Here is a 13,410-nt window from a genome sequence, read left to right on the forward strand (position 1 = left end):
TGAACTGGTGCAGCCACTCTGGAAAACTGTGTGGAGGTTCCTCAAAGGGTTAAAAATAGACCTGCCCTACGACCCAGCAATTGCACTGCTGGCGATTTACCCCAAAGATACAGATGCAATGAAATGCCCGGACACCTGCATCCCGATGTTTCTAGCAGCAATGTCCACAATAGCCAAACTGTGGAAGGAGCCTCGGTGTCCATCGAAAGATGAATGGATAAAGAAGATGTGGTTTATGTATACAATGGAATATTACTCAGCCATTAGAAATGGCAAGTGCCCACCATTTGCTTCAACGTGGATGGAACTGGAGGGTATCATGCTGAGTGAAGTAAGTCAGTTGGAGAAGGTCAAACATTATATGTTCTCATTCATTTGGGGAATATAAATAATAGTGAAAGGGAATAGAGGCGAAGGGAGAAGAAATGGGTAGGAAATATCAGAAAGGGAGACAGAACATGAGAGACTGCCAACTCTGGGAAACGAACTAGGGGTGGTGGAAGTGGAGGAGGGCGGGGAGTGGGGGTGACTGGGTGGCGGGCACTGAGGAGGGCACTTGACGGGATGAGCACTGGGTGTTATTCTGTATGTTGGCAAATTGAACACCAATAAAAAAATAAATTTATTTTTTAAAAAATAATAATAAAATAAAATAAAAACAAAAACAAAACAAAACAAAACAAACAAAAAAATGTCCTGATTGCTGAGGTTGAGAGAACATTTCTTTGGGGAAATGTTCACTGATGTCTTCAGCCCAATGTTTAGTTGGATTATTTGTTTTGAGGGGGTATTGGGTTTTGTAATTTCTTTATATATTCTGGATACCAGCTTTTTATTATCAAATATGGCATTTGCAAATATCCCTCCTTAGGTTGCCTTTTAGTTTTGTAAATTGTTTCCTTCACTGTGCAAAAGCTTTGTGTGTGTGTGTGTGTGTGTGTGTGTGTGCAAAAGCTTTTTATTTTGATGTAGTCTCTCCAGGTGATTCTTATGTGAGTCTCAGGTTGAGAAACACCACCTTCAGTGGTGAATTGGGCCTTTGGGGGCCTTGGTCAGAAAGGACTGATTTGAAAATGAGACAACCTTGACACCATTTCTGATAGGAAGTCATCTTGATCAAGGGTGTTCCTGTCAGGAGTTACCACCTTTTCTGGGCTCAGGATGATCTCAGCATATATTGTGCCTCCATGAAGATAACATGAGAAGAATAAATTGATGGATTAATTTTCTGTGTTGTATTCCTCAAGGAAATCCTGGAACTGCTTTCCAAGGTGTAATTGTTCTTTCAGCCCTCTCTCATCATCTGACTCAGACCTGGTGCCCAAAGACCACCCCCAAGCAGAAAGACAAATAATTGTTTGAAATTTTAACAACTTTCCCATTAAAATAGCTGTATCTATTACACTTAGACATATGCTTTGACCACTTTTAAGGAGTCAATAAATTACCTATTTAGGCTTGCTTATCCTTAGTTCAATACTGATAATTAACATCATTCAGATAATTAGTCATTAGACAGATTTGTTATTTTAGGTGTCTGAATCATTAGTTTAGGTATGTAAATTACCTCAACACTATCAGTTCTGTGTGGGAAACATCCAATTTTCATCAATAATTTTATTCACTTGGGTTTTTTTCCCTCTATTTTCCGTATACCTGACTTGTCTATGAGTTCAATGGGCTTGCAACCATGCTTTGACTTTGCTATCGTTTTATTATTTTCTTAACAACCATCTACAACTTGTAATATATTAAAGGTAGAAAAATTTGACAATTTTGGAAACTCATCTTAGGGCATCAAGAGTTTGTCTGGCATGTCACTGTCAGCTGTTTTTCCAGGAGACATGAATGGAAGGATAAGCAAGTTTGGAATATTCAGGAACCTGCAAAGAGCTCCATGGCACTGTACTTGGAGCTCTAGGTAAAGAGAGACCACAAAAGGTGAACAAGCATTGCATCATTAAGACCCATTTACACAGGCAGGGAGGGAGCTGGGAGTTATTTGGAAAAGAATGACAACTACTACACAGATACCACTGCAGAAGTAAAGTGTTAACTTTCCCAGATATTGTCTTCAAGTTATTTGGTTGAGGGAGTGGGGGAACCTCATAATCCCATCACCAAGGTATCCACACTCTCCCATGGCAGGGCGCAGCAGGACTCTCTGCTTTGCAATTTTTCACTTGCAGAAGTAACTTGGAAGCCTGGGTCTCCGCAAATATCAGTATGCATAAGGCCCTCTGCACATGGAGATAATTGTGTACATCTTTTAATTTTTATTTCATTATGGAGCTTTTCTGATTGTTTTTTGAATATTGGGCATTTTTAATTTTTTTTGCAGAATTCTAAAGCTTACTAGCATAGAATTGTGTAATTCTGTTTACCATTTTTAATTATCTGTAATGATCTACTTTCATTCACAATTTCATTTGCCTTGTTCATTTGTGTAAAATGATCATCTAATTCTTCCTACTGAAATTTAGTGTATATATTTTATACACTAGTATATTCTTTCAACAAGCAAATTCCCTGTATGAGGGAAGATGGCAGTTTGGGGACAGAAGGAGGCTGGGATAGCATTCCAAAACCGAAATCCTTGGCCCAGCTTTACAGAAGACCATGTGCTGCTGTAGCCTACCTCCACTTGTGATACCTGCCAGTGATCCTTTGAGAGTAAATGACTCAGAAGGGAAGGAGCAGGAGGAAGGACACTGCTGTAAGGTGGACTAACACAGCACAGTGCAGACTCACAGACTCTCAGACTCCACACTCCATGGATACAGCTCCAGCCCATCAGCCAGGGGAGGAGACAGTTCAAATCTTTTGTACTCATCAGTACTGAGTGGCATGCTCCCTAAATGAAGAGGAAAATCTGAGGCCTCTGAACACATGTAGGGCCACAGACACCACCTGCAAAGCACGATCTGTTTGCTTTAGCTTTCCTACGACACAGTAAGAATGTCCCACATTAAATATAAATATTCTAAAATTTTATGAGTGTGTTAAAGATGACTACTTGGCATAATAGCATGTCTGGAAGAAAGATAATTAACACTTACTTTTGGATTATGAGGTGTCCCCCCTCCCCCAACCAAAAAACTTGAAGACAATAATGACCTTTGTTTTTAAATCTCCAATATTCTCAAGAATAATTTAAAGCATTTAGGAGTACCTTAGTACGTTCCCCCATAGGGTCTCAGCGGCACAGGAACACTGAGCAAAAAAAAAAAAAAAATTCCTCTCTTCCCACCCTAGGGAGACCAGATGAGACCTGCCCTGGGAAGGTGCACAGCCTGGGAGGGGCACTGCAGAGGGAAAAGGTTGAGGGTCCTGAGATCATCAAAACAAAACAGATCTAGGGTGAAGTCGGGATTGAGAGATTGCCCAGCATCATCCTCAGACAAAAGGGAAGATCATTAGAATCACACACAAATGAGTGCAGATCCTGTGTCTATTCCAGTGAGGATCTCAGGTTCCCAGGGTTGAGAAACTTCTGATTGCCATTTGGCGATGGCTGTAGTTCCTGCTGCTCATTCATTGTCCACGCACAGTCCTGCAGATTGAAGGCTCCTTATGCTCCTGAGCCACCCTCCCAACCCATCCCCAAACTTTCATGGTGGACTCTTTCTCTCTAATTATGACCCAGTGTAGTCCTAAGGCCCCAGAAATATAAGATGGCATTATGTCACATACACTTTTGGAGATGATGGGAAGGAGAAAGTCCTAGAACTGATTCCTGGGTGGTGAGAATCCACACTTTGTGCCCACCGGATTTTTTATTTTGAATTCAGATCCTTTCTGTTCTTTTCCTGAAAGTGGGAAAATTGGAAGCTGATTGCAGGCTTTATGGTCTTGTCAGCAGAGGGTGCCATTTTTTAGTGCCAGGGGCTCTGTTGAAAAGTGTCTTCCTTAGCTAGCAGATGGTTTTGTTTGGGTTGCTATTTCAAGTCTTTTTTTTTTTTTTTTCTTCTATAACTGTCTCATCTTGAGCTGAGGAATTGGGAATTTCAGAGAATGAAAGATCTGAATATCCCAAGAGTTATCTCAGGGATACTCGATAATACTTGCTAACTGAGTATTATGCTCAACAACACTCAATAATTCAAAAGCCAGAGCCACGGGGTAGTAATAAACTGACTCGTAAGCAGGGGACTAAACAGATAGAAGGAAACCGATAGAGGCTGATTTCTGTTGGTTTCCATGGATGAGTGCTGTAGTTAAAGGTGTGTGTGTACCCACAGAGACACTGGATGTGTCTGACTTTACATCCCCTCCCTCAAAGTCACCAGGAGCTGGGAGACTTGAAAAATTCCTGGCAAAGAAAGGACAAGAGCAGAAACTACTTGGCCAAGCAGCTCATTAATTCTACTTGTCGTTGTGCCCAAGATTACGAATCTGAGAAACCACCGAGGAGCCGACACCAATGCAAACACGAGGGTTTATTTACAAGCTCGAGCTTGGGTCCAAGTATACCCCACACAGCGGAGCAGGGACTTGGACCCCAAAGTGGGTTACAGCTGGGTTTTTTTATAGGCTGGTCTAGGGGATTTTCAGAAGGGGTAGAGGAATTTCTCAAGTTCTGTTTACGTTCTGATATGGGGCTTAAGGACATTGAGCTCTGTTCTCATTCTAATATGGGACTTTCTACCACTGGCGTGGGCTCTGTTGTCTTTCTGATATGGGATTCCCTGCAGTTTTTCCGTAAAGTTCAGCTCTTATTCACAGGGGCCTAAGATGGCTGTACTTGTGCTAATGCTAAACTTGAGGTGGGATGGCCTTAATTTTTCCTGGCCTCCACACTTGTCTCAGTGCAGAATTTGGGAAGAGATAGCAGTGGAAATGACGAAAGACCTGGGGATCTTACCAAGTATGACGACACCATTGGACCTCTCTCTCTGGAGGTGCAGAAAGGCCTTACCTCATTCCTAATGGGAAAGGAATGGAGAAAAGCAACTCTGACCCACATATACCACTGTTGAGGGGGCCCAGCCCAGAACTCTGGAGCCTTCCTCTGTCACTTTCAGTCATAATGTGAACAAGCAAACTGAAAAACAGACACTTAGCTGGACAAAGAGAGAAAAGTTTCTAGTGAAAGAATTACTGAGTATTATAAAAGAATATCAGAGACTTGCAGTTTTAGTTCCAACATGTAAAAAGAACTTGAAAGTCAATACTTCCAACTTCACAGTAAGAAAAAAGCTGAACCGAATGATTAGAATCAAGAAGGAAAGAAACAAGTGTTGGAGAGGATGTGAAGAAAAAGGAACCCTCGTGCACAGTTGGTGGGAATGCAAACTGTTGCAGCCACTGTGGAAAACAGTATGGAAGTTCCTTAAAAAATTAAAAATAAAATTACCATAAGACCTAATAATTCACTACTGGGTATTTACCCAAAGAAAATGAAAACACTAATTCAAAAAGATATATGCACCCTTATGTTTACTGCAGCATTATACAATAGCCAAGATATCAAAGCAAACCTAAGTATTCATCAATAGGTAAACAGATGAGGACCTCATAAGAAAATGCCATGTGACAAAATGGATGGATTTAGAGGGTATTATGCTAAGTGAGATAAGTCAGATTAGGGAAAACAAATACCATGATGTCATTCACATGTGGAATCTAAAACAAAACAAGTAAACAAACAAAAAGCAGAATCAGACTTTTATAGAGAACGAACTGATGGTTACCAGATAGAAAGGTGGGGGGATGGGAGGTTGGCAAAATGGGTGAATGGGAGTGGGAGATACAGCCCTCCAGTTATGGAATGAATAAGTCATGGGAATAAAAGGCACAGCATAAGAATATACAGTCAACGATATTGTAATAGTTGCACAGTGACATTTGTGGTGTCTACCCTTGTGGTGAGTGCAGCATAATGTATACACTTTTGCAACCACTATGTTGTACACCCGAAACTAATGTAATGTTGTGTATTGATTATACTCAAAAAAATAATGAAAGAAAAAGCTGAACAAACTGAACATCCATGACTTTTCTTGGATGCAACAACAGACACTTGAGGCCACAGGATAAACCACTACCCTGGTATCTAGAGACAGATGACAGGTAAGCGCAGAGAATAACAGCCTCCATCTGCTTACCTGGAGAAGTTAAAAGAATCATAAACTAATAGGTGCATTAAAATGGTAATTCTAATGAATTGCTGGAGGCCGGGTATGGATAGTTTGAGAGTGAGAAATTCCTGAGATAAACTGCCCTAGGGGACCACCACACAGCCCTGGAATTTATTTCCAAGAAAACCAAATCAGATCTGCTAGTGAAGAGCCAAGGGGAAAAAAAATCCTATCTTTTCTCTGGCAGAGGGAGGGTAAAAGAACCATCATAAAATATGTCCAACGACTTCCCCATAACAAAATGAAATCCAAGACAAAAAGGAATGAATATGGGAAAAAAAAGTATTTAAGAATTGTGTGACAATTTCTTTTTATGTAATATATGTATGATTGGAATACTAGCAAAAGAAAGAGAGAGTGGAGCAGGATCACAAGAAATATTTGATGTAAAAATGGCCAAGAATGTTCCAAAAAATAAAAATAAACATCAAATAGAGATCTAAGAAGCTCAGAGAACACAAGTCAATACTTTTTTTAAAATTCTACATCTAGAATAAATAATATCAAATCATTTAACTATTATGTTCAGTTTGCTTAAAAAGGCAGTAAAGAATAAGGTAAGAATAAAGTTTTAGTTTTAGAATAAAGATTTTTTTACAATGAAGAATTCTTTTACAATCAGATGAAATTTTAAAATTATCTGTGATTTTAAAATCAACTTATTCTATTTCTTGAAATAAAACTAAGGTAACAATGTTTCAAGTAAAATTCTAAAACTGATTCATTCAAATCATAAAGAATGGAGACCAGGATAAAATCAATGGACAGTAGTTATAGATTTAGGTAAGTAGGTCACCAGGTATAAGCTATGTTTCACTCTGAAATGTGCCTTTATTCAGATCCATATGACAGTTAGACCTCACACAAACTACATAGCCAGGAACGACCTTACTGGAAGCCTAGATATGGGGTCAATTCAGAGATTCAAGAAGACATAAGATTAAAAATGAATGTGGGCTCTGTGGGCAGGCTGGAGAGGAAAGACACCTCAGGCTGTAGAACCTGTGCACTGCTCTCTCTCCACTTGCCCCTTACACAAACCCATGCAAATACACAGGGCCACACACCCTCCAGATGCCATCAGAAGCTAGATTCTCTTCATTATATATATCTAAAACTCCATCTATTTTTTTCTCTCTCAAATTCCAACATCATTTTCTATACCAGCATCACTCCTTTTCTGCCCTATGGCTTCCTAATTATTCTCCTGGTTAACACATTCTACCCAACATACATTCTTCCCAGAATAACCAAAATTATCTTTTACAATGAAAATATGATCATGCCAGTATTGAAAGTAAAACATTTCATTGAGTGTCCATTACTTTTAGGATTAAAACCTAATTTATTAACAATGTCAAACCAAATGCCATTTAACATATGAAAGTTTAAAAACACTATGGTACACCCTTTGTACATCCATTGTAGAATACTATGGAATTCCACACAACGATAAAATTACTGATATACACAACTATTTGGACGAATCCAAAGTGAATTATGTTGAGCGAAACAAACCCAGTCTCTATTTCGATGAAATTTCTGTTCATGTTTTCTGCCCATTTCATGATTGGATTTTTTGTTTCTTGGGTGTTGAATTTAATAAGTTCTTTATAGATCTTGGATACTAGCCCTTTATGTGATATGTCATTTACAAATATCATATGGTTTCACTCATACAGGGAATATAAGAAATAGTGAAAGGGATTATAAGGGAAAGGAGGGGAAATGAGTGGGAAAAAATAGAGAGGGAGACAAACCATGAGAGACTCTTAACTCTGGGAAATGAACAAAGGGTTGCGGAAGGGGAGCTGGGCAGGTGGTTGGGGGTACCTGGGTGATGGGCACTGAGGAGGGCACTTGAGGGGATGAGCCTTGGGTGTTATACTATATGTTGACAAATTGAGCTTCAAAAATAATAATAAAAAAAAGTCTCTAAAGGTTATATGCTGTGTGATTCTATTTACATAACATTCATGAAGTATCAAAATTATAGAGATAGAGAACCAATTAATGGTTGACAGGGGCTAGATATGGAGAGAGAAGGGTGTGAGTGAAGCTATACAATGATACCATATGTAGTGATTGAACAATTCTGTATCTTAATTGTGGTGGAGTTTCTGTGAATCTATGAAGTCAATTACTTAGAATTATACATAAACACAAAGAATCACAACACACAAGGACACACACAAGTAGTGCATGTAAAATGGGTGGAACCTAGTAAGTTCTATGGTTTCGTACCAATGTCAACCTTACAATTTTGATAATTGTATTTTAGTTACACAGGATGTTACCACAGGGGAAAACTAGTGGAAAGATAAACATGACCTTCCAGGATGTAGTTATTTTGAACCTTCCTGTGAGTGTTTAATTATTTCAAAATTAAAAGATGTCTCATTAGTGTTAAATGTGAGAAAAGATATCTTAAGAAAAATTAAAATAAAAAGTAATACTTATAATAGCAAATATATATAACACTATATCCTTAGTGCCAATTTAAGCACATTACATATAATAAGCTATTTAATCCTTATAAGAATTATGTAATGTTTATATAATAATCCTAATTTAGAAATTAGAAAGTAAAAATAGAGAAATTATGTGAAAAATACTCAAATCCTAGCTTAAGGTGAATTTTCTGATTAAGCAAGGGGAAAAGACATAAGTGACATACACATAGCTATTAATATAGTTAAACACATTAAATATCTAAATCAGATTATAAAATGGGAAAAATAAAAGACAAATATACTGGATAAATACTTAAATATGAGAGTGAAAATATATCATTGTGATGCTTTTTTTTAAAATCATAAAAAGTGATAAGGACAACATAAAGTTTTTAAGAGTTAAATTGCCCAAAGGAAAGACAGTTAAAATCATCTGGGTGATTTAGTAGTCAAGAGAACAAACCTAACAAATAAAAAAGAAACAGATTTGTTTTTGCCTCTGATATTTTCCTTGGTAGAGTTTCCATTTCCTCATCTGTAAGAACTATTTTACGAAGTGCAAATGAAAGGGGTATGAGGTAATGTACATAAAAATTTTAACATGTAAATGGTAGTTATTACTTCATAAGATGATATATTGGTTATCTAATATATATTTAACCTCAAAACAATTAAAAATATAAGTAAAAACTGCAGTATAATATTTTTGTCCTTTTAAAGAAAAATATTCAACTCCATTGTTAGAGAGATAGATTATGCATCCTTCTGAGTACATTTTTATAGAACTCATCAAAAAACATATATAAAATCTGCAATAGCATTTGTAGGTTTCCATCCTCAAAATAAAAACTGAAACACCAGAGTAAGATTTATGCAGAGAATCCTTGTATATATAGTTAAAAACAGAAAACTCCAAATATCCAGTAATATTTAAAATGTATGAAAAAATATATGCAAAGAACAATGAATATAGGGCAAAATACTAAAATGTTACCAGTGGTTTTCTCCTAACTAGGGATTTTCTTTATACTTTTTTCTTTTCCATTTATCTTACGTTGAGCATTTGCATCTTATATTAAAAGGCAATATTTACAAATAATTTATCTAACCATATCTGGACTGTGTACTTAAGAGGCAAGTAGAATTGAGTCTTAAATTTGTAGAGATATACAGTCATAATGCCATGCAAAAAGGGCTTAAAAAATACTGTTTTGTTTAATATAGTAAAACCCTGCAGTAAAACACTATGTAGGCACAGTAATTGATTATATAAATGTATATGTATTAGAAACAATGTTAACAAGTACTGCTGGAAAAGTAGTTACAGACCATATACATAGTACCATCAAAAATTTATGTGTATCATATGATAATATTTTCCAGGTAGATAAAGGAGTAGATCAAACTATAGATAGAGATGGAGAAAAAATACAGACACAGATATAGATACAGATGCAGATGTAGATATATAAGTATATAGATATAGATGTATAACTATAGGAGACAAAACTTTAACTATAAAATTGCTTGGGAGCTGTAAGTTTATGAGCTTATGAGTTCCATTTCATGTTTGTCTTTTTTCATAATTTCTAATATTTTCTACAGGAAACATAGCTTTTTAATAAAATACATATTTAACAAGAAACATGGACTAATGTTATCTTCCTCAGAGAGGAAAAATCAACTAAACAGCACATTGGAAAACAGCTGTGGTTGGAGAAAGTGGCAGAGCAGATAATATGAGAAGTGGATATGGAAGGAGGAATAGGAGTTTTTCACAAGCCCATGGGGGGTGTATCCCGAGGCAGAACAAGGACACGGAGAGTGTGGCATGATCTGGAAAAGGTGAGGCATTAAATATCCTGGTGAGTCTGATCCTCAGGTCGCTTAGAGGTGACATGGGCAGTGTTGCAGTGAAGGAGGTCAGGAGTCAGGTCATTAAAGGCCTTGAATGCCCCACTGAGGAGAAGATCACTGAAGAACATGGTCTGACATTGAGATTGGAAGAGCACCCTCCTCACCATCCCCCCAACACAGGAGGGACCAATTTCAATCCCCTCAGTCTCCTCAGGGGCTGTTCTGCTAAGTAAAAAATACATGGTTCATTTACATTCTCTTATTACAGACATGCATGTTGACAAGATATAAATTATAATGTAGAGATACCTGGGTGGCTCAGTGGTTGAACACCTGCCTTCTGTTCAGGGCATGATCCCGGAGTCCCAGGATCGAGTGCCACATTGGGCTCCCTGCATAGAGCCTGATTTTCCCTCTGCCTATGTCTCTGCCTCTCTCTCTCTCTCTCTCTGTGTCTCTCATGAATAAATAAGTAAAATCTTTTAAAAAATTATAATGTAATAGGACTAATAACTACAAAACATAGGAATCACTGATTCTAAGAACGTCGTTAGCCAGAATGAAAGGCATTAAGGAGACAACACAAGACATCTCAGAGCTTGAGAAACTCACTGAGGAATGGTGGAACAAAAATCCCAGGCCAGAGGATTGCTCTCACTTCATCTATTTATAAAGATCATGCTAGAGTCATTAAATATCTATGATCTCTGAAAATCAGTGCATCCTTTCCCAGGGTCTTTGTGGGAGCAGGCTTGCTCAGTCCAACAAGGCGTTATGCTCAGGTTGTTTTGACAATGAAGGAGTAATCCTGCAACCTCCCTGGTGAACTTGCTCCAGAGACAGAACTCACTGAGCTATCTGCAATTGACCACTCCAGAGGCCACTTCACAGATGGGTAGAGATTCCAAAACTCAAGTTTTAAACCAAAGTGATTTCTGCTTTGTGAACAACACATGAACCACCTGCACCCGGATTTGCTTGGTCTTGATCCCATAAATGATGGGATTGAGAATAGGTGGGGCAAGCATACAAACATTAGCCAACAAGATGTGTGTATGAGGTGGAATGTGGCGTCCAAACCGTTGAGTAAGGATTGTGAAGATTCCAGGCCCATAAAAAAGGATGATGACACAGGTGTGGGAACCACAGGTGTTGAGGGCTTTGTGGTGAGCATCTTGAGAAGGGATGTGGAAGACAGCATGGAGAATCAGCACATAGGAAACAAAAATTAGCACAACATCTAAAACCACTGTTAACATTAGGATGGAAAATCCATACCAGATGTTCACTCTAATGTCATTACCAGCATATTTGGCCAAGCCAATGTGTTCACAAAAGGTGTGTGGAATGGTATTATTTTGGCAGAAAGTCAATCTTTTCAAAAGAAATATTATGGGGAAAAGTGTACAAAAACTTCTCAGAAAGACAGTCACACCGATTTTCCCAATCAGTGCTTGTGTAAGAATAGTGGTGTATCTCAGTGGGTAGCATATGGCAATGTAGCGGTCAAAGGCCATCACCAGCAATATCCCTGACTCAGATATGAAAGTGCAATGCATGATGAAGAACTGAGTGATGCAGCGATCCAAGGAGATCTCCCCAGCATGGAACCAGAAGATGGCCAAGGCCTGGGGTACTGTGCACGTGGAGAGGACAACGTCTGCTCTGGCCAGCATGCAGAGGAAGAGGTACATGGGTTCATGGAGGCTGCGCTTTGTGAGGATAATGCAGATGAGCAAGCTGTTCCCAAGCAAGGCAATGACGTAGGAAATGAAGAAGGGGATGGAAATCCACATGTGCTGGTCTTCTAGCCCAGGGATACCCAACAACTGGAAGACCGTGTGACTAACAGCAGTGTGGTTAAAGACAGTCATGCCTGGAGCAGATGATCTGGGATCTCACTTTCTGTTTATAAAGATATGAAAATGCATACTTTTTTTTAAAAAAGATTTTATTTACTTGAGAGAGAGAGAGAGAGAGAGAGAGAGAGAGAAAGACCATGAGCAGAGGAAAGCAAATGGAGAAGGAAAAGCAAATCCTGCTGAGCAGAAAGCCGACATGCAGCTCAATTCCAGGACCCTGAGATCATGAACTGAGCCTAAGGCAGATACTCAACCAACTGAGCCACTCAGGCACCTGGAAAATGCATATTATTTTTAATATATTCTTAAGGGGAATTATTCTAATATCCTTTGTGAATATTAGAACTGTTGGCATATCTCATACTCTTCATCTTCTTAAACATACAAATAGAAAATATGCAAAAAAAAAAGAAAATATGCAAAGATGAAGGATATGGTGTGTGCCTCAATGAGTGACAACCAACTATACTCACCTCCAACAAATCAAAATCAGAGATATTATTCTATGTATCTCACTTTCAAATAGAGGATTATACATAAGTAGAAAAACTCATTATCATTACTAGGAAGAATGCAAAAGATACTTGAAATTGACTAATTTATCAGAAGAGAATCAGCATAAGAAAAGGTGAATATACTGCATAAACATGCACAGTACGTTTATGAAACATTTCTAGCCTTGGGTGACAGGTGCATAGGAAGTGCTTAAGAGGCCAGAAGGGGTGCACAGTCAGTGAAGGGCCTTGATCACAACTTCATACTTAGACCTCACCCATGTGGCAGCCATTATATGTCTTGAAGATTTATTGGAATAGTAATTGCCGAGAAATTGGATACTAAGAGGTAAGTTGTGTCCTAGGAATAGGATAGATCTGAATGTAATATGGTCACAGAAGAATTAAACTAGTATTTCCTAATCATCATTTTAGGTCAGGGACTGCAGTATGCACGTTGCATGTGGCGTTTTGTATACTCTCCCTGTAGGGAGCAGACATCCACTCTAGGAAGTAGATATGGCCTCCATTTCACGCCTAAAAAAGGACTTAAATTTTTTTTAAAAAGAATTTAAAAAAATAAATGACTGAAAGTTGAAAAAGA

At 38.2% G+C, this 13,410-nt stretch overlaps 1 protein-coding gene across 1 annotated transcript; it reads right to left on the minus strand.

Moving 5' to 3' along the window:
- Positions 1-11,361: 11,361 nt before the first annotated feature.
- LOC112911792 (olfactory receptor 52B4-like) lies at positions 11,362-12,324 on the minus strand. The gene has a single exon (XM_025988465.2). The coding sequence runs from the start codon at positions 12,322-12,324 to the stop codon at positions 11,362-11,364; it is 963 nt and encodes a 320-aa protein (XP_025844250.2).
- Positions 12,325-13,410: the final 1,086 nt, after the last annotated feature.

The sequence above is a fragment of the Vulpes vulpes genome, chromosome 11 (genome assembly GCF_048418805.1).
Source record: "Vulpes vulpes isolate BD-2025 chromosome 11, VulVul3, whole genome shotgun sequence".
In the NCBI taxonomy this organism is placed as follows: Eukaryota; Metazoa; Chordata; class Mammalia; order Carnivora; family Canidae; genus Vulpes; species Vulpes vulpes.

Excerpts from the sequence above, each read along its gene's own strand:
- LOC112911792 (XM_025988465.2), bottom strand. The coding sequence starts at position 12,324 with ATGACTGTCTTTAACCACACTGCTGTTAGTCACACGGTCTTCCAGTTG.